Genomic DNA, 27,939 nt, shown 5'->3' on the forward strand with positions numbered 1-27,939 from the left:
TATAAATAACTGTATAATGAATCAAAATTTCTAAATAATATACAGTTATTTATATATGTATGTTTATGATAAAATTCAAAGGTTAAGATTAAGAAAATAGACATCAAATAAAAAATCCGTTCTCGACAATATCCGGTGACGTCAGATCATTATGATTTTCGACTGTTCATTTTAAATTAAGGGAGTCATGATCGCGGTTTCGTAAGGGACGGGAGGGAAAGGATTACTTTTGTACGACTAATGTAAAGATTGTTCCTATCCTTGTTGAGAAGGAAGTTTAAGAACACGTTATTAAAATGCGTTTATTTTGGTCTACGCAATACAAAGTCATGGATTGTAAGTCTTAGGGATGTAGCTTGTCTGGTGCAGTCATGCTCATCACTCGGATCATCATAATCACGGATACTGCATTATTGATACTTGAGCAGAATAGTCAGCCGTCAATACAAAATAAACGCGGGTGCATATTTTATTCTGTTATCAAAATGGAAGCGTATAAGTATAGGAAATCGCACATAATCTCGAGTACAATTCGGAAGTTATAGGTTCAAGTGATGTTTCGAAAGTTTTCAAGCCTTTAGGCGAGTCCAGTTTGAGAACTTTAAAAACATTAAGAGTATTCATAAATTCCAAACTGCATGTATGAAAAGATTGGGCCATTTCTTGCTTATAATACACAACCCAAAATTGAGCAGCTTAATTGGGACTCTACAGACTACAATTTGGCATTTAATTGTACCCCTCTGATTTTGTCCAATTAGAATCGAGTAAATTTGTTGAGTGTATGATAATGCCAATAATTGCACCCTTTGAACTGTGTAATACATCGTTCGATCCTTCTCTCCTCTCCTCTCCTCTCCTCTCCTCTCCTCTCCTCTCCTCTCCTCTCCTCTCCTCTCCTCTCCTCTCCTCTCCTCTCCTCTCCTCTTCTCTCTCCTTCTCTTTTATTTTGCATCCCTTCCTTCACCCAGTTAGATAATTGCTCATGCAGTTTTCCTTCACATGACTAGTGAAACAATAGAGGGGGTGCCCTCTCCTAACAATGGTGAAAAACATGTACACACAGACAAGGAAATCAGGTAGGTGAGAAGATGGTTTACCCCTTAGCTTCCTCAGTAAATATGACACGAATGATCGTGAAACAAGGAATATAATTCAACAATAAGTAATTTTTGTGAAAAAAAATTCATTTTGTCGGCTTGCCTATTCCTGTTGCGGCAATGCGCAACGCTACCGACTTGGTCAGTTCTAGAATGTTCTCTCTGTTCCCCCACTGGGCAAGTATTTGAAAAGTGAATCAAACACAATGCACAAAGTATATAAACAAACGCAAAATATCGGATATGCTCTGTTTAGGAAGCAAAAATAAGCCTAGGAATTAAAATGCATAGAAAAGTCATTAGCTAGCTTAGAAGCTGTTATTCGCTTAGACAACTTAACTATTAATAGATGAAAGACCAAAACCTAGAGAGACACACTTTAATTTCAGGATGAGTGAATCTTGAAATGCGGAACTTGGCAAAATGCCGAGAAGCGCTCTTTAAGAAAATGCGTGCATAAAATAACAAATCATAAAATAGTTATTTTTCAAAAATTATCTTATTTTAGAAATCAGTTGCGGAAGTTACTAGACTATAGCAAACATTGTTCAAGGCTAAAGGATTTTTTTTAAAGAAGACGCTATGTTTGAATCACTATTTATGCATTGACTAAATAATTCAAGCTGTAAATGATGATTTTGAAATATGGAATCAATATTTTGAGTGTTATTTTAATGGCAAGTACACTTCACTGACCCACTCATGCTTGAAACTCTCTAGAACTTATATCACGTTATTGTAAAAAAGAAGACAAAGAACTAGCGAAATTGTAAAAATTATTAATAATAATGACTGTAATAGTAATAATAAATTTATACCGCGCAAATTTCATATTCATATGCTCATGCGCGCAAATAAAATATATGCAAGCCATATTTTATATGCATAGTGCTCACTGCGCGCAAGATTATTACTGATTTATTTAATAAGTAACTGCGTTAACAGCGCAAAAACATGTGCGCAGATGAATTGGTAAAGCGTTTTTAAAATTGAAAGTTATTTTTCGTTAAAAGCTAGTCTTCTGCAAGCGATGCTAGCGCCTATACCGAAAGTATACCAAAAATATTCAAGGTAAAAAATTTCTAAGCTATTTCTTAAGTATGGTAGGTTATTAAGTAGAAGAGACAACTTTGCTAACAAACAAAACCATTGAAGCTATACGATGACGGTCGAGCTCTAACATTTACTTTGTTGATCGAACTCATTGATCCACAGTTTGTTGCATCAGACAAAGGTACCGACGCTCTGAAACTCTTAATTAATGAAGATAATGAAACTTGTTTCATACCAAAACCGGATTGCTCTATGGGAGATGTGAATTCAATCAGCGAAAGGCCAACGATATAAAATTTTCCTAAACTTTGTCTGCACGTCTTACCTTCTGTGCTAACAATATTTACATATCTATAATACACTCTACAAAATTACTCGGTTCTTATTGGACAAGAGGAGTACAATCACGGCTGTGTTTTCACTAGAAATGTTAACTTGCGTAAAATTCCTGGAGGTGTTTTAATCCGATGCCCACCTTTCAAGAATAACACTGTGATTGCCCCATTTATTTGGTAGGAGAACTTAAACCATCTTGCTAGGTAGTTTAACTTTTCCTTATTTCCGATGTTATATTTAAGCTAGTTTAAATTGTCCTAGTGAAAACACAGCATGCAGTAGAGTCCTAATTTTTGCTCAATTTTTTGAGGGTATTATAAACAAAAAATCGCACAATCTTCTCGTACAATTCGGAATTTATAGATATTCGTGATGTTTTGGAAGTTCTCAAATATTGAACTCGCCTAAAGGCTCGTCCAATTTTGAAAACTTTCAAAACATCACTCGTACCTATAAATTTCGAGTTGTACACGAGATCGTGCGATTTCCTATACGAATATGATACATTCGGGGCATAGCAAGCAACATGCAATGTGCGACATGCACAGGCCTAACAGGCAAGCCTCGCTGAAGAGCAAATCAATTACAAAAGTTAACCGGAACTTAAAGAATGTACAGCTTGAACAATACCAATGTTAGTGAAATCTCATGTGTGAATAACTTTTAAACTATAAACGAGGCTAAAAGGCTGTGCAAAGGAGTCTTCAAATACAGCGGCATATGCATCGAATGCGAAACTGGTGTATTGGACAGGGCAGAAAAACGGTTTTTGGCTTTACGTATTTAAGTTCAATATTTTGTAAACATGTTTTTTTGGAGCCAAATAGCAAAATATTAAATGCAACCAAAATTTATTGAATGCGTATTTGAGATATAAAACCGTGTACTTTGGGAGAGGTGATATTTTGATCAGCAGAAAAACTGACATTTTCGTGAATACTAATAAGTAGCCTTTACTCTAATTGGAAAAAATTTCGTCACAAGTTTCCAGCAGCAGTGACACAAATGAAACGCTTAAAAATTTGGAGCATTAAACTCAGTTAAATAAAAAAATTGTGAGTAGGGGACTAGTCGTTTTTCTGCCCTGTCGGTGTATATTTGTCACAACTTAAAATTATAGCGTGTGTTATCAGCAACCTTACAAACTCATGGTGCATAGATGGTACGTGAAGCACTGGTTAATGTTGCTAATATGAAGCTGGAGTAACGACTTGACCTTAACACTGAGAAGCCCTCTGTATAGAGCCGCGCCTGAACGAGCAAGTTTTTTTAAGAGTAAATGTTCTCCCACACTTTTCTCAGATAATTAGCTTTTCTCCAGTATGCAATCACATGATTTTTGATGTTATGTCTTCAACATGTTTGTAACAGTTAGAAAGACGAAGATGTTTACTGAGTTGCGATCCCTGGGAGTAGGTTCTCCCACACTTTTCACAGATAAATGGCTTTTCTCCAGTATGCGTACGAATGTGATTATTCAGTGTGGTAGCGCCAGAAAACGATCGAAAGCAATACCCGCACTTGAAAGGCTTCTCGTTACAATGACCACTAGCATGGACACGCAGATCATTGGGATTCGCGAATGCAACCCCACAAAACCCGCACTGAAAGGGCTTATTAGGAGAGCGTGTGCAAATGTGAATCTGCAGCACAGATTTCTGAGCGAAGACTTTGTCGCATTGACCACAGCGAAACACGCCCAACCCTGGATCTTCTTCATTGTGATCTTTTGTCGTCGCCTCCGCTACACCAACATTGCCGCCAGAAAATTCCTTTCCTTGAGAAGCGTTACAATTATTTTGCACTGTTGCGTCTTCAACTGAATTCATAGTTTGTATTTTTTTAGGCCTGGTTTCGGAATCAAGAATGAGATCCAACGATGTCTCGCGCAGGCGCTTTAGAGAAGACATGATTTCTTCATCATCGCTTGATATCATGACAACTGCGTCATCAATGTTTGCGGTAACTTCATTGAACTCGGTTAACACGGAAGGTGGATTGCTTTGAATGTTACTAGAAGAACTATCGACGGGTAAACATGGACTTGGGTTTTGCGGGATTCCAGAAAAAGCCATTGAATCGTCTCTTGCGTCTGTCGGGATATTTGCGTTGATTTCTGCAAGAAAAATAAAATGGATTATTATACCTCACGAGTTATCGTCCAATCACATCTCTGTATTTTATTCACACGGGGATCCATGACTTTGCGATATTGGGCAGCAACTTATTATACTGCTAAAAAACCTATTGTAAACCTATTGCACTAGTACTATAGTAGTCTTTTTATTGCAAAACTTATTTGTTCGATATAAAGGCTGGTTTAGACGGTACGATTTTTGCCTACAACTATCGTATACAACACGCTCGCGTCTGTCGTAGGCGAGTTGTAGGCTTGATTTACACGCTACGACTCAAGTTGTTGGGTGGCGTGAGCGTGTTGTATAAGATAGTTGTAGGCGAAAATCGTGCCGTCTAAACCGACCTTAATAAACTACCTAGGATTCATTCATTAAAAAAAATAAATAAATAAGAAGGATTCATGGTTGTGTTTGTTGCGGCCCATTTTAGACTCACATTAAAGTAGTCGAAATGTTAATAATGAAATAATATTTAAGGGAATGACAAGTAATCTGAAATGGGAAAGCGTTACGCCCAAGATTTATCTAACCAAGCACAGCGCGCAAAATAAGTACTGTTCTTGATGATAATTAGATATATGGAGACAAATCGGAAGTTGACACGACACATGTTGGTCGAGTGCTTTAGCTTATTCCTGCCTGCAGATTCCTATATGCTTCCCCTAAAAGAACGTATTGGTTTAAAAGAAGAAAACGCACAAAAAAAACCAACGTTGAAAAAGACAGGGTCATCACCAAACACAGATTATGAGAGTGGGTTGGGATTGTTACAAAGCACAAGTTGTGCTCTTGTGCTCACAGATTATGAGAGTGGGTTGGAAGGGTTACAAAGCACAAGTTGTGCTCTTGTGCTCACAGATTATGAGAGTGGGTTGGGAGGGTTACAAAGCACAAGTTGTGCTCTTGTGCTCACAGATTATGAGAGTGGGTTGGGAGGGTTACAAAGCACGAGTTATGCTCTTGACCGATTCCGTGCGAAGAGTGGTAGATAATTTATGCAGAGGGTATTTGTGGACCAATTAATCCACAGACAGGGCTTATAATAACAACGGATTGTTTTGATAGTATAATACATGCAGATGACTTTGAATAGTTCTTACCTTCTGTTCCCATGTCTCCCAAGTCTTTATACTCTAATGGGATTCCCATGAAGTGCGGGTAGATTTCATCGTACCAGACCAGGAGTTCTGTACCCGGGGGTATTTCTTTAAAAGCCCGGTAGTAAATGTTGCCACAGTACTGGAAGGCGTACAGGTTTTGTTCTGTGCTGTTACGAGCACAGCTTATGAACCTCATCCAACTGGATGAGTCTTCGTCGCTTCCATCCAGATAAAACGAAAGCTCTCCTTCGTGAAAAACCTGAAGAAGTATAGCGTCTTTAGTTTCGTGTAGCATAAGCTGAATGGAGGCACAATGGTTCAAGCAATGACAAGAATTTTAGCCGAACCAGTGGCTTAACCCAACCCATACCCAACCCAACCCGACACGACACATCACGCCCAGATGAAATTATCAAAGCCAAACTCAAAACATTACTCATTACTCGTTCTTTTGTAATCTAAATCTAGCTTCAAATCCATACCAACTAAGCCATCTCAATCACTTGAATAATTTCAATCCAATACAACACATACCAATCCAATTCAACTCAACTTATCCCAACCCAACCACTAGCTGAGACTGTATTTGTCCTGGTTTCTGATTAGTTCAAATTCAGTTTCTTGACCATGCTTGTTAATAGCCAACTGGTTTGCCTCCTTGCCAGTTGTGATTTTTAAAACAATTTATGTTTTTTTGATTATTTCTTCATTTCAGTTTCATTTTAGTGTCCTCGATTAGTTGTGTAAACTAAATACATTGACACTTAGATAAAGCTATTTATTTTTGCTCAATCCAACCCATTTCAATTTCCAACCCAACCCAATCCAATCCGAACCAACCCAATCCATGTTAACACATTCTAACCCATCCTAAGCCATCCCAACCCAGATGTCCCAGACCACCCCATTTCAACGCAGAACTCGTCCTAACGCAGCAATTGTTCCCACTTCAGTTGATTTTTGTTAATCATGGGAATCAAGACATTGCAAAAGTATAATCATACCTCCCACATGTAGGAGCTTTCTTTCCCAAACCAAGTACGACCAGTCTTAACTCTTCTGCCCTCATAAGGACCTATCCATGTCCCAATAGGAATGTGTGTCTTGGCGCAGACTCCGTAAACCGCTCCGGGAAGACTGGAAATACAAAGCTGGACCTCTTCCGGGAATGACTCGAGAGCGCGAGACAATTTCGGGATACGTTTCGGGTCAAGAGAATTCAGTCTAAGAGCACCCGTGTGTAATCCAGTGGGCGAGTGTTTGGGAGAATTCTTCTCTCTACCTAAAATATACAAATCATTTTTACCTTAATTATGTTAACTATTTCATTGATAATAACGAAATCATGAATGAAACGAAAAATCATGAATCCTCACTTACCTAAGGTGTTAGCTTGTTGATATTCCATAACTTTCCGCTTCAGATCCTCAATTCTGATTGGTCGAACACTGGTCCTAGCGTATAGATATCGATGTAAGTCACCATAGGTGATCTGGGGTTTGATTAGAGCTGCTTCTTCTTGAAGAGAAGAACTCGCCATGTTTTGAGTTGTTTGAGTTAACGGCTTGTTTCTGCGTGAGAAAGAGGGAAAAGAATGACTTGATTTTGTCTGGTAAAAGGGGAGAAGAAACAATGGAGTGCTTGTTGTTAGAGTTTTGGAAAAAACTAGAAAGGAAGAAAAGTCTGAACTAAAGAATGAAAGAAGAAGGAAAGGAACTAAGGGGGGAAAAGCGAAGGAAGGAAGGAAGGAAGGAAGGAGAAAAGAAGGAAGGAAGGAAGGAGGAAAAAGGAAGGAAGGAAGGAAGGAAGGAAGGAAGGGTAAAGGAAGGAAGGAAGGAAGGAAGGAAGGAAGGAAGGAAGGAAGGAAGGAAGGAAGGAAGGAAGAAAGGAAGGAAGGAATAAGAAAGGAAGTCTTAATTTTAGTAAAATAAACATATATTGATGAGAGGCTTGAGGTCACTGATAAATTCTCGGATGCTTACCGGTACGTAATACTAGCGCTAGCTCTGTTAGATATTCTGCCTATCGCTTTGCACTCTTTAAGAAATTCTATATTGAAAGAACCGACAAAATTTCATAAAATTAAAAGCTAAAAAGCAAAACTGTATAAAAACTGAAAACCATAATTTTTTTAATTTGAAAACTAATGAAAGAAGACGACGGTTCGTTGTCATCTCTACCACATCTCCAGGTCATTTAGAAACTAAATTAAATTGTCTTTTTAAGTTCAGTTCTATTTAAACTGTTTTTAGTACTTTTTTAACAATCTGAAGTCTATTAAATTCAGTTTTTGAAATTTCACGTCTTCTTTTAGGTTCCTTAGAGGAATCAACATCTATATCTACACCCCATGCAAGGACCCCGACAAAAAACTATTATAGCTGTCTTAGTTTGGTTTATGTCGAAAAAGCTGCTTTCCTTGCATGTTTGATGATAATCTAACCATAATCTACATCATGTGGGAGGCACTAGCAATAAATATTATCAAAAAAACGTTTAAGACGTTCAAAAAGAACTTGTCTGCATTAAATGGAAGGTGTGAATCATAAATTTATAATTTTAGAATCAAAGACAGGCAATAAAGATAACAGTTTTGTCTTCCATATTGTCTATTAACCGAAGTTCCAAAAGCCGGAAGCCATTGAAGTGGTCAAAGAACCCAATAAAATGGACACTAAACGTAGAAGATAATTAAGTGCACAGCAAGGGTTCGAAGAAGCCATTTAAGTGCACACCAACCGGCAGAGAAGCCATTGAAGTGCAAGCTAACTTAAAACAATTTTAAGCCATTTTAACTTGAAATTAAGTTTCAAAAAAGCCGTTTGAGCGCAAAACAATTGGTTCCTCCTATATTACGATAACGATGAAGACTTTTATAGAACTCTTGTTTTACTATTGTATTATTTTTACCTCTTTTTGCGGCTGGAAGAAAACGGTAAAATCGTTAATTTTTTGCGAAATTTACGCATACGTTTTCAAATTTCAAGTGACGTGCCGATCACTTTACCAGTATCAATCTATAAATATAACGAAAAGTTGACTATTAAGAATTTGATGATCTATAAAATAAAGACAAGTATAAACTGACTGAATGTCCACCAAACCACCATGAATCAAAAACTAATTAATTACTCGATAAAGCAAATTAATAAATCATAGAAAAATTAGCCCTAGACTAACTATTGGAGGGCTTCATACTCTCTTAACTTGATTATCAGTTGGAAAACTTTTATAAATCGGGAAAAATATTTCTAACCAAAAATACCTGTTGAATGTGACCAGGTTTTGCTTCTTGCTTGAACGCTTTTGAAGTTTTTAAAGTTTTGTCTGTTTTCGCCTTGCTTTTTTAAAGAAACAATCCTTGAGTCTATGTCCTGGATTCAGTTCAAGAAATTCAAAAAAAAAAAAAAACGTGTTCCAGGTTTTACGAGAGGCTAAAATTTTCACTGTGAAATGAAGGAGTATAAAAAGCACGCCTGAAGAGGTGCAGATTCATCTAAGAATAAAACAAAGCCCAAGTAAGCTCTATAAGACACACGGTGGTTCTTCATTTACAGAGATAACGACTTCATTAGCGCGCATTGATCAATGCGATACAATTAACGAAGCACCCCCAAAAATGTCAACCTCAAAATATAGTGATGATATTGCAATCTTATCAGTTTTTCTTATCTTTCACTGGTGTCGAGTTCTAAACCTCGCTGCCTTGTTCGGGAGAATAAGTTTTGGAAACGCTTAAATTGTGACAGTGAAGACACTTGAAAAAAGCTTAATCTGGCCGGCAGAAATTCCTAGTTTCTTCCTGTCCATCGTAGCAGTTTTTATCTTTGAGCTAATTCTTTTGTAAAGTTTTTAGAAGGAGAACGATCTCTGCGCTTGCAGACATTTGAGTATAAACTAGTTTTCGCTAAAACAAAACTCGTCTCTGGTCGAAATTTTTATGAAGTAAAATAACAGTACAATGTAAAAATGATTCATAACACAACAAAGTTTTTTTTAATTATACTTTTTGAGTTTGTCCCCTCGGGGCAATTAGAGAACAAAAACCTGTGTTACGCCTTTTTCAGCTTTCTAAGATTGTTTCTACTTCTATGGTATCTATAATAATTTCCGAGTTAAAACGATAACGACAATGGATGAAAGCCTTAATAAAGTGTGTAAACTAAACAACCGAATCACTAGCTACGACAACGGATTTCTGTGTTCCTTAAAGACTCCATTATAGACTGGAGCTGGACTACATGCACACATGATAAACCTGGATGGAAATTGTTGCTACAAATCTTGAACATATTTTTTTAATTCTTAGTACCAGACTTTATCCAGCAGAAAATACAGGATTTTTTCTATTTTTCATTTTGTATATTCTGTACTTCATAAATTTCATGATTTTTCAGTCCTCTTGCTGGGGGAAAATTTGATTTGAAATGCCACAGTTTGCTGTGTAATATTTATAAAAGTTGTGTTTTGTGTTCAGTCGAATGTATAAAAGTTTGAGTAAGTTTCCTCTAGATTTTTGATGTATGTTTTCGGCTAAAACGCGGAATTTATCAAATATATCAAAACGTTTGTTGCTAATTTTAAGCGAGCTTAAGGAAAGAGATGCTCATAGCTTATACAGAAGCAAGAAAATATCGGTGAAAGTTTAGATTGAATTTTCTAGCGCCTGTAAAAGTTGAAGTCTTGATGCCGATAATCAATGATCAAATCCATCCCGTCTTTCTAGCGCAATACGAGGTGTGAAAATTGCCGCCTTGAGCAGCTCTGCCAGACTCCTGCCTCATCATGATACAGCTGTAAAACGTGTGCCCAAGTAGAACTCTCTTCAATAAATGCCAGCATTACCGGATTACAAAGAAATGCCCTTATGATCACACACTAACACATCAGACAAAAACTAATAATAGTCCGGCATAAACAAGCGTATGTCAAAACGTCTTTTTTGCATAACTAAATCTTATTGTAAGCTGTGCAGATAAGGGGAACGTGAAAGAACCTCTGAGGTTACCCCCGGCCTTAAAAGTACATATACAGCTAACCAACACTATGGATGGATTGAAATGCCTCAAGTAATCTGATCGTGCCCTTAATGTAGGCTGAAAATTCCTGCCTATCAATTTATAAACAAATTAATTCAATGACCACAAAATATCGTTTTTTGTCTACTCACGAATTGCAAAATTAGGACGATTATTTCGTTTTTCTCTTCGAACCCCCCTTCTAAGAAGGTGGGGCTTTTTTGGCCCCCCCTTCCTAGCTAAGCCAGCTTTTAGATGCCAAACATTAGCGATTTTTACTCATGGAAGTCGAAATTACCAACTGCATTGTTTAACAACAGTCAGTGTGTTCCTTGGGTAGACATATGTATGTGGTTTGTACTAAAGATTAGAAATCAGCCCGCGTTTTACACCATCGTGAATGAACATTCAAGATAAACCTAATATTAGACAGATTATAATCTTCAAATGTTAAATTTCTTCTGACACGTATTTCTTATTTGTAAAAACTGCTGATGCTTCCCGACGTCTTTTATCGAGAATTCTTTTTTTCCCCTCACTAACAAAACTTGTTATTTTTTACAGCAAATTTTAGGTTCTGTTTTCGAGGGTTCTGTTCGCAACACGTGCCCAATGTATATTTAATTCTACAGTAAATATCAATGGAACACGAAACACGCGAAATCTGAAACATGTCGCGCGCACGCCTGAAAGCTCGGAGTATTTTTAGAACTGAATAGTTTAACTACTTTTTTTAGCTTTATAACAAAGCTTTCGTCTTCAATGTTTCTAAGAGGTGCAGTTGTTAATCATGCGTCTGTGGGGAAAGTGTTAACCTAGACCGTCCCATTCTGAGAATCTCCCTTGGCGTTAATGATCAATGGATTAGGGAAAAAAATTTCAAAAAGTTAAAAAAAATGGATGAAGAAAAGAAGAAAAGAAGATTCGTAACAAAGTGTAGTAAATCCTCTAAAATGAGGATGCCAATGAGATTAACCAATTGCCAGTTAACTACTAATACTTTAGACCAGCAATCGTCAGTTAACTGTTAATAGTTTTACAATCGCTGGCCAAAAAATTAACCAAAATAATGAAATATTAACTAACTATTAACTACTAATACTTTTTTTTTTTTTTTTTTTGTCAAGTAAATACTATTTCTTTGGTCAATTTTCAGTTATCTACTAACCCTATTGGCACCCTTTAAAATGTCTTAAAAGTTGTTTTAAAGTCAAGTATTTCCTTAAACTAATTAATAACGGGAAATACTGGACTTTTGTGTAAGCTAGACTGACTGACTAACTTCTAAGAATGTTTTATTGATTCATTCCTATATAAGCTAGCTGTATCAACAAAGACACTGTCTTTCATTTACTTACTTATTCAGCTGTCTTCCATAGCGAAATGACATTTTTCTAAGAGTTTTTGTGTCAAAAATTTAGTCGGCAAACAGACTTTACATCAGACATTGCCTTGAAAAAAAGTTTTAAAACAGATATCTTTGAGGTCTTAGTTTGTTTAATTGTGACTTTGAAATGATTTGAATACAAATGAATGTCTATCAAGAGTTGAAAGAGTAGCAAAATGAAATGGAAAAAGAAACAAAAAGAAACAAACAAACAAACAAAAAATTATCCATAATTAAAAGTAAAAAGAAAAAAATTTATATCGTCTTACTGACTGTCCTTATGGCTGTGACCCGAAGTAAAAATTATTGTAAGATCGACCTAATTTTATTACGACATATAAGTGTTTCTTATCTATATTCATCTTAACAATAACATAATTTCTAATTCCTGTATTTCACGGATAAACATAGCCTTGAGAATAACATGGAATCTTAGATTTGTCCATTTTTTAAATGACACTACTAGAAAAGAAATATTTAAAAAAAGATATTTCTTAGTTATGACTTCATATTTTTAATGCATAGAATTTTTTGAGAATTCATAGCTAAAAAACAGCGCTGATAAATAGCGCTTACCGACGGATAAATCTTAATAATGGATAAGTTTATTGGATAAGAGCATCGAATTATAAGAGTTTCATTATCCACAGGTAGGAAAGAAACCTGCGGAAGATGAGTCGACGAGCAACTTTAATCCCGTGAATTGAATACCAAACTCGTATTAGTGATTTAGGATTTTTATCGGATTTAAAATTCTGTAAAAAAAATTTAAACCAAAGCAAAAAGAGAATGATTATTCAAGATTAATAGTAAGGAATATTTATGAGTTAGATTTTAGCTTTAACGAAATAGCATCAAAGTATATACGAGTCTATCCAATCAACTGATGCTTCAATAAAATGCTTTATAAAATAACTGTTATGAATGTCGCGTTCTGATTGGTTTTGAGCGCGTGCTTTATGAGAGCACATTGCACGCGCGCGCACTTTCCGTTGCGTCATTCCTATCTATTATTGTAATTTGTATTTCATAAAAGAAATAAAAAACTTGCTTGCTGTGCTGTGTGCAGTCATAAAGCACTTGGGGATTGGCAGAACGCTCGAGAAGTGTCCAGAAGCACTCCGCTACTCGTCGTGCTTCTCCTAACACTTCTCTCTTGTTCTGCCAACCCCCGCGTGCTTTATCACAGCACACAGCACGCGCGCGCGTTTTCTATTTCTTAAATAAATATATATATATAAATATATATATAAATATATATATATATATATATATATATATATATATATATATACATATATATATATATATATATATACAGCCATATGCATAAACTTTGACCCTTTTTTATATATCTACAAGTATATCAAAAATTATGGGATATCCTCCCGGAAATTTTCAGAAAGCCCTAGTGATGGACAACTCGAAAAAATATCAGGCATGATATCCAATAATTTCTGATATATTTTTGATATACTTGTATATATGTACAAAAGGGTCAAAGTTTTTGCATATGGCTGTATATATATACACTTGATTGCAGAAAGGTTGTAGCATACATTTATACAGATACCTAATGAGATGCAAAATATCAAATGAGATCCAGAACGTAAAACATGCTTAAATACGATTGCTTAGCTACTACATTTTGTGAAAAATACTTTTTTTAACTTGACTTTGTGCAATACTTATGTCTCTGATACAATAGAAGATATATAAGACCAAATAAGTTACTTTTTAAGCTTTACATCTCATTTGATATCTTGCATCTCATTAGATATATGATTAAAAATCTGATTTATGTTCAAAGGAATTTCAGTCGTGATTGGATGGAATGGATTTGATGATTTTGTCATTTTCTTTGCTTGACTGAAAGTCTGCTAAAATATGTTCTGATTGTTATTGTCAAAATATATCTTTGCGCGACGGACGAGCAGTATTTGTAGAAAAGAAAAGTCGACAAACCAGACAAGCAGGTTTGTAAAGAATGCGCTTTTATCAGGTATTTTGAAATTAGTAAGACAGAAAAATAATTGCCATGCCTGGAAAGAGCAGGTTAAAATTAGTAAATGATGAAGTTTGAAGGACATAATATGTTCAAAACTAGCGAAGATATGATTTTTGAAAAGTGTAAATTTCGTAAAAAAAAAACCAAACAACACTTGCTGGAGGTAAGAGATGCCAACGATTGTTTTCATATAACATTTTGATTTTTGAAAATTCATATCTTCTTGAATTTTAAGCTTACTTCCTTCATACTTTATAGTTTTACTGATTGTAACACGCTCTTTCCAGCTATGGTACTTATTTTCTGTCATGGTAGTTTTGAAATTAGATGATAAAAAACATATTGCATTGATTGATGACGAGTCTTACCAAAGCACTTGCAATATAGAAAATGACATATCAAAGTTCGGCTCATCCAACACTGACATTAACCCAACCGGAACATCGAATATAGAAAACTATCAAATCCAAAGAAATAATGTAATGTATAAACATAAACTTAAATGATCTAAGTTGTCATGAAAGGCTTCTCTGTTAAAAGACTTAGAATGTTTGTCCTGATCGGGATTTCTTTGACTAGAACAACTCCGCTCTGAGTTTGGCGAGTCGAAGTGACTTGAACTACATCATTTGCCTCGCAACGTTATATAATCCATCCGTTCATTAGTAAGCTGTGACTTCTTCCAAATCGCTACATTATTAGCAATGAGGAATATTGTGCTCGCACAGCTATGAAGGGCCGGGCAGGCCATAAATTTTGTAACTGATGAAACGCGATTAAGATGTCGTTGTTCGTCTTATTGTTGCGTAAAAAAGGCGGATTTATCATCCTTCTAGACTCAATGATGCTACACGATGAATAAAATGTAAACTAAAATGACAAAAATTGATCAATGGAACAGGTGAATTTTTGAGCACTTTGATTAATAGGAATATGGTACCATAATTGATGATGTGTCGAAAATTGTATATGACATAATTTGATTTGTCAGTTATCAGACACGTTGCAGGAAGCAAAGGCCGGAAAACATATTGTCATGGTGGACCCAATCAAATCAGTCTATGTAGGGATGCAAGGTGACGTAATTTCGCCATAGATAAAAGAGGAAGAAGGAAGGAAGAAAGAGAAAAATTCCCTCAAAGCCAGAAGCGATTCAAAGAAGAGAAAATTTTTTAATTATTTTATGGGGGAATAAAAGTTATAAATGTCTCTAACCAACTTTTTCCTTTTACGAGATGACTGGTTATTTACGACTTACAGAAGTGTAACGATATTAGAGCACTTTACATGGTTAAGTGAGCGCACGTATGCACACAAAAAAACGGGAGAAATAAGGTATATATTATTTTCTTTAGTCGTTTTAAGCGAGCAGTTAGTAGAGGTGAGTAGTTGAATTTTTGGAATAGTTTGTGATCTTTTTTCGACAACAGAAAAATCTAACCAATACATTTACATTTCGATGGATAAAAATCAATATGTGATCCTTGAACGTTGTGTGCATAGAACATTGAATGTAGTGGTAGTTTGTGTGAGGGAAAAGTGTCTCCAAATAGTACGAAAAGCACTAGAACGACTAGATACTTAGATAAAGATATTCATTTATTTTATTTTATAAGCCTGAGAGAAAATGATTTTTAAACATTGTTATTGTGGCCGCGCACTTTATTCAATTAGTTCCACGACTCATTATATCAGTAATTTCGTATTTGTACGAAATTAAGAGAAAATCATGGACCAAGTTATCATTATCAGATCTTCAGGATTACGTTTGTGAAAATTCTAAAGATTAAAATGGCTTTCACAAAGTATAGTCTAAAGCTTATCTCAAAGTATTATTTTGTTGAATGAAGAAACGACCACGATTCGTTAGTTTAATTTTAATCTTTAACTATGCTAATTTTAATCTTTTTCTTTTTTCGTACGTTGAGGAAAAACTTGCTGTGCATATAATTTGATAATATATCGTTGACAATCGATTAAATATCTGGTGGATAGGGACTGGAAAAACGCCACCTTTTGTTCAGTTTATAAACAAATAAAGTTAGAGGAATTAACGGTTGGGGTGGCAAGTCTGGCGTCGTTTGCTTGCTACTCAACCATGAAGAATCAGTAGTGATAAACACGAACGGCGTCACACCCACATCCGCAGCAGAATACAGCACGAGGTGGCGTCAAACAGGAAAATGTTTTCATGGGTTTGTCCTTAATTCTTGATCCACCAAGCAAGCCCAACCGATGAAGCTTCGTAAATTAGATCTAAAATCAACGTCCACTGACTAAATGTATTCATGCTCGACACATTTTAATGGTACAAATATATATCTATTCATCTAATAACCTTGATTATAAACAATCGTTCAGTTATGACATCACACTTTCTATGAATGAATGACATCTCTGAGAGCCTTGCTATATGAAAAATAGTCTATCAGGCGAGTGAATTCATTCCCTGACTCGTCGATGATCGATAATCTTGAACTTGCTACAGTTACAAGTCAAAGCCACATCGATTGAGAAAGCTTGAGACTGATGAATGCAGTATCCTCGAAGCCGCAGGTAACGAAAAAACATTTCCACTTCTAGCAAGCAACAACTTTTTATTTCTTACTCTAAATTGTCCTTGGAGTTTTGGATTTTTTCCACTATAGTTTAAAGAGTACTTTCACCTCTTCATAAGTTTTATTTCATGAATGAACTTGTTTTGTTGATTCAGTTTGAACATTGACTTGGATATAGCAATAGAACTGAGAAACCCCTTTTTATATTCTTCTGGAAAAAACTTGTTTGATAGATAGACATTAACTGAATGATCCAGTTCACCCCCCTCTCGACAGCTCCCTAAACTGCTAATTTTCATACCAGATTATAAATGATATTACGTTGTTTTTTTTCAAAGAGTGAGCTAAATTAAGATTCGATCATTGAACTGTTTCTAATATTGACTCTATCCGTTGTGATTTTTGGCGCTTTCAATAGGACCTGATCGACATCCACGCTTGGCCACGTCTATTTTGATAAAGCATGGCTCCACTCAAGCATAGAGTTGTTTGTCAAAAAGTCTAACTAAATAACGGGGTCACTTAAAAGCACATGTTAAAATAGACATGCAAAATTCACGTGAGTAAAAAATAGAAAAAATAGAACTCAATCCGCCACGACTGAGCTTCCTGGAGCAGCCCCAAAATGGTTTAGTGGTGGAACATGCCTTGAGAACGTTTAGCTCTCATGAATCTATATCACTTCAGTTCTTGTTTTGTTCAAGGCGTCCTTGTATATTGCCTCTAACTTAGAAGAATCCTATTAGTGGCCAGATCAACGAGCCAAATCACATCTAAAATATTCTATAAATAAGATATGTATTCATCCTCGTTTCTCAGTTTATGGAAGGATAATCTTTCTATAAAAAGGGGAATTATCACCCACTAAATTCCGAAACAAATGAAAAACTCAATGTTTAATATTAGTCGATATTTCTACCCTTTGAATCAATCCAGCCCACGGGATTAATAATATAGGACTAATGTCATCCCACTGTAATAACCCATCATATACTTTACATAACCAAGGAATAAATATCGAAGTTCAATCACTAATCTAAACCGCTCAACCAATATCGGACTATTACTATAATCTTGGTGACTGGCCACGTGACGTCCTCAAGTTGTTTTTCCGTGTAAGTGGATGGGTCGGGTAACTTATTTTTTTGGAACATTAGAAAAGTTAAACCTAAATTTTTCAGTTTGTAAAAACTGCTTTTTATGATAACAACGTTTATAGTAACGTTGAGTATCAGAATTTGTATCAATGATTATTCTTGCGTAATTCTTTGAGTAAAAGTCAAGGTGAACTTCACGGCCAAAAAGAGCGAAAAATATAAAAGTTTTGCTCAGTAGAAAGTCGTACCTGGAGAGTAAAATGCATGATTTGTAGTATTTCATACAAATCTAGTTATAATTTCCGAAATAATTCCGCTTCTTGTCGTGAAGGTCATTGCTACATATTTGGTCATTTGTTGACAACATCATCCGAAGTTTAATATCGCAACAATTATCCATGAATTATTTACTCGCACGAGACTGCTTAGTGGCTATATATCACTTAAACATGGGGAAAAAAAAGAAATGTTAACTACCGACTAAGCCCTGGACTAACCATATAGGCCCTTGCAATGCCATCATCACGAAATAATTTTCCCGTTAGTTTTTAGCAAAGAAATTAAAGTGCTTTGATAGACGTTGAGTTTTTGCGCGACGTTACACGACATTGAAAAGGTTGTGAACTTTTTTTCAGTCCCTGCTTGAGGCTAGCAATTAAGTCACATATATTCATGGCTATCAGATATACCAATATTAGACCTTTGTGGTATATTGCTCACTCAGTCACTATACATAAATACTTAGGAAATATTTCTAAAGAGGAGAACATATATAAATAAGAGAAAAATTTTGGTTGAACATGGCAACAACAATATCAAAGTAATTCGCCAATTAGCACGCAGAATTAAGAAAATTCGAGTTTAATATAAGCCGGTAATATATAGTGAAGGATTTAACAACAAAAGAAAGAAAGCTTCAGCTAAAATCACTACTATAGCTTTGAAACTAATGGAATTTTTGTAGAAGGTAAATATGATATATTACATCTTTAATTCTTGAGCAGAATTCATTTTAATTGAATTTACTGTGTTTTTTATTGGTGATCGGATGGATAAAAAACGTTGCAGCCGTTAATTAAAAGTAGGCCATTTTCACACTTTAAATTAACATAACATCGATAAAATTTGAAGTTTGAAGCCTTTCTTTAAAACATTGCATGATTGAACGGCTAAATGTACTTGCGTTTCTTCGTCTATATCACGTTCTTTGTCTTCCGTTTTATTTCTATTTTCATTCATTTATATTAAAATCTATAAAAAATTCATTTATACCTTTTTCAAAACTGCTATGATTAAAAATGCGACATCAAGTAGAAGTTTCGTTTGGTATGACCATCTTTTTTTGATATTTAAAATATATCAATAATTTCAAAACATAGCACGCTAGAGTGCAAACAATCGATTCGTGAAACACTAGTTACTAAATAGTACGAAATAGTGTAATTAAACAATAGAAAACAATGGAATTTGCATGAAATTGTGCTATTTAGTATTACTAAAGTTTCACGGTTATATTGTTTGCACTCTATAATATTTTATTTAATATTGTCCTAGAATATTTTCATGTTCTTAACCTGATCTTGGAGTTATATCAAACTTGAATTTCCAAGCTCTCGTCTTAACATTGAGAACAGAAGAACAAGGAGAGACCATAGTTAATTGAGTGGTATAGTTAGGAAACCCTCTTGTTATAGGTCTTTGTTCACTTTTTTCAAGCGTGACCGTGCACAATCCTTTGTCTTACCATTGTTGGCAATAGCTAGTTCAAAATACTTAAAGATTTATAAGAGATATTTGAATACTCCTCACAATAATCCCATAGACAAAGTTTATGTTTACTTATTTTGTAATTTGGGATGAGCATAAATCAAACATTGTGCACGGTCAAGACCGGTTCAACATCAAAAGCGAACAAAGCTGATAACTATAGGTTTCCTAAATATTCCCCTTTATTAACTATGGAGAGACCAAGCACTAAGTGACATCGGGGATATGGGATGCATCATTTGAACAGCCAAAGAAAGCTGAAGTCACGTAAACGGCTTTCCTTCCTTCACTTTAAAAACAATAAACAAGTCTGATAGAAGACAATGTCAAAGTTTCTCCCGTCAAAATACCAATGGGCGTCGTTCATACTGAGGTCTCTTCTATACATAGTATAAAGTGGCTTTAATAGCCTCGTAGAACGAATGAATTACACTAAGCGAGAGAAAAACTGAATTTTTTCCCAATAATTAATTATATTCATATGCGTGGGCGAGAGACTTTTACAGTCAAAAGCACTTGAGTTGATTGCACAGAAGTGGGATTTCAAACACTTCAATGATTTCCACTGAATAAGTGGGAGACGTGACCTAACTGCTAGCTTTCAAATGGCAACTTATTGCGTTTCGACATAAATGAGTTCTATCAAAATGGGATTCAACGCAGTCAGTTATGGCCAATAAACTTATGATTATCGATAAATTTTACTTATAGTCTGATAGAAACGCATTTTGTTTGATGCGAAAACTTACAGAAAATGATAGTTTCGTACAGCTAAAAAAATACGACAGTCTTTGGCAGTTGTTGACTGTAGCCCCGGATATATTTAGATACAAATAGCTTCAGTTGATGTGTTTAGACTAGTATGCGTGCAGAATTCTTTATTAATCTCCTAACAAAGACAGACGTGCTAAAAACATATCTTAAACGTTCATTTTTAGTTCAGAGAAAAGAGAGTGGTTTTTTTTCACAACAAAACCTTTACGCTAATTACTGCATTGTTCACAAGCTTATCCTAAGGAAAACTTAAAACCTACATACCGTTTTTGCTATCGTGAAAATGCATGCGACATATAAGAAGGCGATGTGATTTTCTACAGCATTCCCGTGTAGATTTTAAGCTACGGGCATGCGGTGCAACGCAGGCAATCAACAAACCTACCCCCCAGTCAGCAACCTGACATTGCCTGTTAGCCAGTACAAAAATGCCCTTGCAAATACTCTTATCCAGAAATAATAATTTCTAAGAATAATTTGTATCATAAGTTCTAAGTTGAAGGATGTGATGGTAGGAATAAGCTTGTACCACCTCTACTCTATAAACACTTGTCAACCAAAATCTACTTTTGAAAAGCGCAAAATTAAAGAGGGGAAAAAAGATTTAAGCTTCAAAAAACCTAATTATGAAAATCGTGAAACAAATACCACCGAGAAATATTTATCAGTATAACTTATACCAAATGATTTTGGCACATTTGAAGCTGTAAAGCACAAAAAAATATTTGGGTGTATTTTCATTTAGCTTTTAAGCTTAAAAGCTATCGAATTCGTGTCCAACATTTTAAAGTTTACATTTCACAGATATGAAAAGCTATTCAAAAAACTTTGTATTTTGTTGGATAAGTAGTAGACCTAGGTCTGCACTAGGATATCAACTCTTGTTTTTAGACAAACAGCTATAAGGTTGAATTGAGTAAAATGGGAGCTTACCTCAAAATGACTTGTCTTTGACTTGTGAAAGGTGCTGACACAGAATGAAGTAGATGATGGCGAATGCTTGAAAACTCCTAGCGGTTTCGTGCCTCTATCAGACGCCTATAATAATGCATGTTCTTCCTTCACTTATGTAACCCATAGATACAACAACAACAAAAATATACAAAAACTAATTTTCCGCTAGAATTCTTGTTCATGGAATTTGAGAAAGCTTACCTTATCATATTGCCAAAACTACACTTAGGGTCTTAAGAAGTTAGGAAAAGACTTATCCATAAGTGATTTATGCTATTAGGCGTGAATGCTTCAACGGTAAATTAGATTAAATAAAAGATAAAAAGAGAAATTCCTATGTAAAGAAATCGTTATTTCGCATTAAAACAAAGAACAAGAGAAAAACTGATGGCTGCCTTTGACACCGAGTTAGCGAAGTTATATTTTCCCGCCATTCTACAAACGCGTTCGTACCGGAAGTAAAATAGTTGATATATTGTTAAATCAAAAAATCAGATACAACGTTCACAATATTCTCAACGTTCACAATATATGCTCGGTTTTAATTTGTAGTTTGAAAAATTGCCGAAGGGCAGCAAACGGTCACTCATTATGGATATCAGTCCTTGTACGACTAATTTTCCAACACACTTTGCTTAGCCAGTGACGACCACATAAATCAGGTTTCTTGGTTTACTGAGCTAAATAAAACTACAAATAATTCAGTCCCAATTGGTTTTGCAGTTTCCCTGAGTTTTGATGATAATATCTTATCTTTTAGTTGAACAAGCATAAAAATACTCAGCAGGGAAACTTGCAATGAATAAGAAATAAAAAAATAAAAAAATTGGTAGCTAGACATTTTAGTGAAAAACAACCGTCATTTTTTTAAACCCTCATATGATAAGCCATGGAGGAAATGGAATACTTTCATGATACTACTGGCGTCCAGTCCTTGTCCTCAGAATCTTTCCCAGCTTCTTTAAATAGTAATAAAAGATAAATAATAATTTGGTATCTAGCCTACTACTTCAAATTTTTTTGGTAATATCATGAATTTTCGGGTCCACCACATTTTTTCTTTGGCCTAGGATGAATCATATTAATCACCTGTTTTCACTATTGCAGATACTGACAATATTTCTAGTACTTCTTTGTTTTTTGTTTAGTTTTTCTATAAGCAAAAATATGAAATAATAATTTTTAAAAATAAGAAGTAATTTTGAATTATAAACAGTGAACTATAAAAATAGGATTAAACAATTTCTAGAGCATATCATGATATCAGTTTTAGCCTATTCAATTAAACGAAAAAATTGGAATCCTGCTCCTATAGACCAAATTCAAAACTCGCACCGATGTGCTTAAGTTGTGAACAAAGGGATCTGGCGTGATTCGTGACTTTTGAATCACGCCAGATTACTTTGAGTCGCGCCAGATCCCTTTGTTCACAATTTAAGCCTCACATCGGTGCGAGTTTTGAATTTGGTCTATCCAACAAAGGTCATGTTTAACTCAACAAGACAGACTTGCACTGATGATAATCAAGTTTTATTAGTGAAAATAAGGAGAACTATAGAAATGAAATGCAATGACGGTGAGGCAAACCACGGCAAGCTGAATGGGTCTATTCCAAAACGATTTGTGATGGGGCAATATTGAACCAAGTACACAATAGATCTACTCCCTAAAGGGTTTGAAATAAACCAAACCGTGAGAATAGATCTATTCCCAAATAATTTGAAATGGCACGACATTAAACCAAACTTAATGGGAGTATTCATAGTAGACCATTTCACAGATCCCGCAGCTCAACCTCAGCCTCGTCAGCGTGTAATATATTCTTTAGAAATTGCCTACAACCTGTGAAATTTTTAAGTGTTTCAATTGTTCGTTAATGTGTAAATTCCTTTCATTACTGCGGACTGTAGTCAAATTCTCAAAGAATAATTACACGCTGACGAGGCTGAGGTTGAGTAACGGGACCCGTGAAATGGCCTATTTATTTGAAATGGGACAACACTGGGCCAAACAGAATAGATCTATTCCCGAAAGATTTGAAATAAACCAAACAGAATGGCTCTATTCCCAAATGATTTGAAATGGAATAAATTGGACCAAACAGAATTGGTCTCATCTCGCTGAAGAAAGTAAAATAATTAGAATGGAACAACATGAAAACCTAATCAGTTCAGAACTAAAAGTGCTATGATACAACCACTTACTTTTAAGTCAAAAAATAATGACTTTTAGTTGAAGTCATTGCGCTTTTTCCAGTGGTGCTTGCACAGTTCACCTTCCCTTTTTCTATACTCTTTACTCTTTCCCTTCACATATAGAGTGCGATCCAGCCAAAAAGAAGTGGTCCTCTCTCACCCCGTGTGTCAGTTGTCCATCCCGCATGTTCTCCAGCTATGATGTACAATTTCAGTATAGCAGACATCGTTGGTTATTTGTTTAACCATTCTGAAATGAAAGGCGTGAATATTGATGAGAAGTTGGCGCCTTCGGATAACACTAATTCGTTGGAGAATGGTAAGTCCGATCTCTGTGTACGGAGTAGATAGAGATTTGCGCAAGCATGTCTCTATCCTCTGATATGAACACGCCTGCAAATCAGCGCGCGCGTTATATTTTAAAAATGTTATAAACAACGACAAGTGAAAACCAGGCTTAAGGAATCTCGCGCTATTTCTACAAGAAATGAGTTAATCAAGTCTGACAAGTATTTCTCTATTTTCCAATAGACTGTGCTGCGTGCAGTGAACACCCAAATGGTAAATGCTCTAAGCACAAACACCTGGAAACCCTACGAATTCTTAAAAACCCCGAGTTAAAAGATCAATTGAGTACCCCGCGGGCGCTGAATTCATTTCCTCCTGAAGTCGAGCTGTGTACGTCCAGTGTCCCCGGTAAACGATATGGTGTCCGGGCTTTGCAGAACATTCCAGAAGGAACGTGGATAGGGCCGTATGAAGGGAAACACATCAAACCTGAAGACCTAACTCCCGATGTGGACACTTCGTACATGTGGGAGGTAAGACACTGAAGCACGTCTTTGGCATACAACTGCCGAACTGGGAACAAAGTATGTGTCATGACGGTATCGTGCCTGGCCATTTTCATTGTCTGAGCAATGATTTTGTGCGCTGTGAGTGGTCAAAAGGATGTCAATACCGTGACCGTGTCATTTCTGACATTTCTATTTTTACACTAAAGAGAGTGAGGACGGCGTGACACAAACGTTCAGTGGTTTGTGATGTGGTTACGACATTCTAACAATAACTCTTGGCCGAAAGGGAAGGCGGTTCTCATACTCATTAATAATTCATATTTTTGGGCTATTTTTGGGTCACATGATGTTACTTGAAACCTGGTAAAGTGCTGTGAAAGGAATGCATTCAGTCTGGAGTAACTGGAACAAAATTAATTCAGTCCTAGGACTGAATTAATTTTGTTCCAGTTACTCCAAGTCGAATAATTAATGAGATGAGAAGTCATTTCAAAGCCTCCAATATCGGAATGGACGGGATTTCAAGTCCGCGCAATTAGTTCCAGTTCTCGGCTGCGCCTCGGTATGGAACTAATTGCTTTGATTGAAATCCCGTCCAGTCCTCTTTGTCGGCTTTGAAATATTACTTCAAACATGCCCACTTGTAATATCGATAGACACAATTGTATTTTGTAAGGCTTTTGCTAAACGTTATCTCTGTTCCTTCTGTTCTATAAGATTTTTCAAGACGGAAAGTTAGTTTTCTACCTGGACGCTAGTGACGAAAACCAATCAAGCTGGATGCGTTATATCCGTTGTGCTCGTTACAAAGATGAGCAGAACACTTCAGTCATGCAGTACTTTGGCAACATCTACTACAGAGTATTCAAAGACATTCCTCCTAGGCAAGAGATACTTGTTTGGTACGACGACTCCTGTCCTCATTATCTTGGCATTCCACTCAAGATGCAAGATATTGGGGCATCTTCCTCTTATAATTCACGTGGTACGTGTCGTTTATGTACCTGTCATTGAATAGACCTCTTCCACTTCGGCGTAATGTTTTCCCATTTCAGACCACGTGTCATTATCTCGAGAGAAAGATTCTTTGTTTGGGTTCTTTCCATATTCAATGTCACTTGCTCTGAACTGGAAATAAACATTAGGCACAAACTAAAGAGGTCTTTTCGTGATGGACCAAATCCACTTGGGCGTAAGGTTTTGACCATTTCAGACCATGTGTCATCCCTTAAGAATAAGCCTCTTTGTTTGAGTTGTATCCATATTCATGCGCAAACGTTAAACAAAGAAATAATACTCTAGGGAATGACACGTGGTCTGTAATGGGAAAACAGTGGTCTATTAAGCCGAGCGCTTGATGAAAAAGGAAAAACCTAATATTTAACCGGGATTATTCATGGCGATGAGGGTGGTGTGGGCCTGAGAGGTACGAAGAAAGGGAGAGACGAAGAGAGGTTGAAAAAGAAGGTGAGATAGAGAGAGCAAGGAAGGTTGGGAGTGAGCCGGTTAAGTAAATGAGGCACTGTTCGTTTACATTTTGAACAAAGCATCAATCCCATCATGCATAGAGATGAGAATGCTTCTCACTGAAATTCCCAAAGGCATATTTACATATTTAAAAAGCCTATTTTATCATTATTTATGATGATGATGGTGATTGAAGATAATTTTGTATCCTTTTTCTTAGCAGTCGTTACAACTTCGGAAGCCATAACTGTCCCCAGTATTACTCAAGGAACAACTACCACAGGAAACCCACCTACAACAATTACTTCACAACCAAAAATAATATCACCAATGCTGATGACTCATCGCCAACTGGATTACCCGTATCAATACCCGTTACCAGCTGTAGCAAGACCACAGGTCTTGTTGTCTGGATATGCACCTCTTCTTCCCCCTAATGGATATGACTTTATTATACCAAGCACGACTAACTACAACTCGAATCATCTACGAAAGCATGACGACACTTCTCCGAAAACTTCCTTATATAGTAAGAGTGTTTTAAGTTCAAGTTACGAAAATGGATCAACAAACACCATCATGACAAACTGTATCACTAACAAGCCTTTCATTTCTTATCGAGCAAAGCCCTACTCACGTGACCTACCGATTAACCAATCAAAGACAACTCACTTACGTGAAGTAGAAGTTGACCAATCAAAGAACACGTCGAATCATTTCAAAGCTAATACTAACGACCTTGATCAAAATGGCAACATTGAGAATAGACTGTATGACAAGGAATATTATCACCGTCAAAGATTGATTATGAATTCCACCGACAGGACGATCGATAAATTTCTTTCTCAAATCGAGGAAGCAAGAAATGAACAGAAAAAGGAAAAACAAGACGAGCACATACAGGAGGGTAACAAAGAGTTCAATTCCTCCAAAAAGGTTGACAACGACTTAGAACAACCCGAAATAAGTATCTGGAAATGCGGGCAGTGCGAGAAAGCCTTTGCCCAGCAGCAAATACTCCAACTTCACATTTGTTCCAGAGTTCCTGAGAAACCTTATCAATGTACGTATTGCCCAGAAGCCTTTGCGCAACCAAGCGAGTTGCGCACGCATGCTGTGATACACAGCGGCAAAAAGCCCTTTAAGTGCGGGTTTTGTTCAAGGTTATTTGCAGGCTCAACTACGCTCAATAATCATATCAGAACACATACTGGTGAAAGGCCCTTTGGATGCGAAAAGTGTGGACGCGCTTTTTCTCAGGCGTCACAACTCAGTAGGCATCGTAGAACAATGTTTGAATGCACATAAATGAAACAAATCTAAAAATTGTCCTAGTAGAAACAATTATTTTGCCATCGTTGTCGGTTTACCTAGCCTCTACATTACAATCGACCGTGTGTTTTGCCAATACTAATGGACAATCAGATGATTAATAATGGCCGAAAAAGTAATCGTGATATGGTAATAAGGAATGATGTAACAAAATTTACTTGACGTTTCGATGTTGTGGACATCATTCTTAAATATGACAATAGTTTTCGCGACATCGAAAAAGCAATCGGATGCTATAGATATAGATAAGATAATGCTATAGATAAGTTATGGATATCTATTAAAAGTGTAGCAAGCTTGATTTTTTTTCTTTTTTTCAAGCTTGATTTTGCAACAAGTCCTATAGTGGTTACTTAGTAAGTTAACGTTTGAAGTAATGCATACGTTTAGATAATCATAACCATAAATATACCTTATCCTTTTTCACATTTTAGACCACTATCTTTTCTTGAATTTATTTTATTTATTTTAGGCTTATCGATTTAAACGGTAATTTAACAGAGTTTATAATAACAAATGACTATTTTTGAATATTAAATAAAAAATCTCATTACACAAATACACAAATATTGGAAAAATAATATATGTACTGTACACTAATGTCACCAATACATGATGCACACTGTACACTACACTCACCAACACATGATGCACACTGTACACTACACTCACCACCACATGATGAGCACTGTACACTACACTCATCAACACTTCATGCGCACTGCACATCGATTTCAAAAAACGTTGTGGTTCCGAAATCTGACATGGGAGAATTTTTGTGTTTTTCATGTTTTAAAAAATACGACAAATCACACTTCTAACCCTAAAGTGTTTCACATGCTTTATACTCCAATTTAA

The 27,939-nt window shown here is 35.9% G+C and overlaps 2 protein-coding genes across 6 annotated transcripts; one reads left to right on the forward strand and one right to left on the reverse strand.

Annotated features, from left to right (window-relative positions):
- Nucleotides 1–1,907: 1,907 nt before the first annotated feature.
- LOC116303624 (putative histone-lysine N-methyltransferase PRDM6) lies at nucleotides 1,908–21,363 on the reverse strand. Its single transcript, XM_089037759.1, has 5 exons — nucleotides 21,270–21,363; nucleotides 7,108–7,298; nucleotides 6,732–7,009; nucleotides 5,728–5,986; nucleotides 1,908–4,605 (listed from the first exon to the last, which is right to left on the reverse strand). The coding sequence occupies exons 2-5, from the start codon at nucleotides 7,265–7,267 to the stop codon at nucleotides 3,818–3,820; spliced, it is 1,485 nt and encodes a 494-aa protein (XP_088893885.1). The 5' UTR covers nucleotides 7,268–7,298; nucleotides 21,270–21,363; the 3' UTR covers nucleotides 1,908–3,817.
- On the forward strand, nucleotides 14,042–27,640 carry LOC116303622 (uncharacterized). Of its 5 annotated transcripts, none has more exons than XM_089037756.1 (5): nucleotides 14,042–14,108; nucleotides 23,609–23,804; nucleotides 24,017–24,306; nucleotides 25,000–25,267; nucleotides 25,970–27,640. In XM_089037756.1, the coding sequence occupies exons 2-5, from the start codon at nucleotides 23,684–23,686 to the stop codon at nucleotides 27,055–27,057; spliced, it is 1,767 nt and encodes a 588-aa protein (XP_088893882.1). In that variant the 5' UTR covers nucleotides 14,042–14,108; nucleotides 23,609–23,683; the 3' UTR covers nucleotides 27,058–27,640. The 5 variants fall into 5 exon arrangements, with proteins under 5 accessions (XP_088893882.1, XP_088893880.1, XP_088893881.1 ...); XM_089037754.1 differs by having other exon boundaries at nucleotides 14,049–14,134; XM_089037755.1 differs by lacking the exon at nucleotides 14,042–14,108 and adding an exon at nucleotides 15,371–15,475.
- The last annotated feature ends 299 nt before the right edge of the window (nucleotides 27,641–27,939 follow it).

Source organism: Actinia tenebrosa, unplaced genomic scaffold (genome assembly GCF_029948245.1).
Source record: "Actinia tenebrosa isolate PJP-AT-01 unplaced genomic scaffold, QUT_ActTen_1.0 PGA_scaffold5__44_contigs__length_20552954, whole genome shotgun sequence".
Classification (NCBI taxonomy): domain Eukaryota; kingdom Metazoa; phylum Cnidaria; class Anthozoa; order Actiniaria; family Actiniidae; genus Actinia; species Actinia tenebrosa.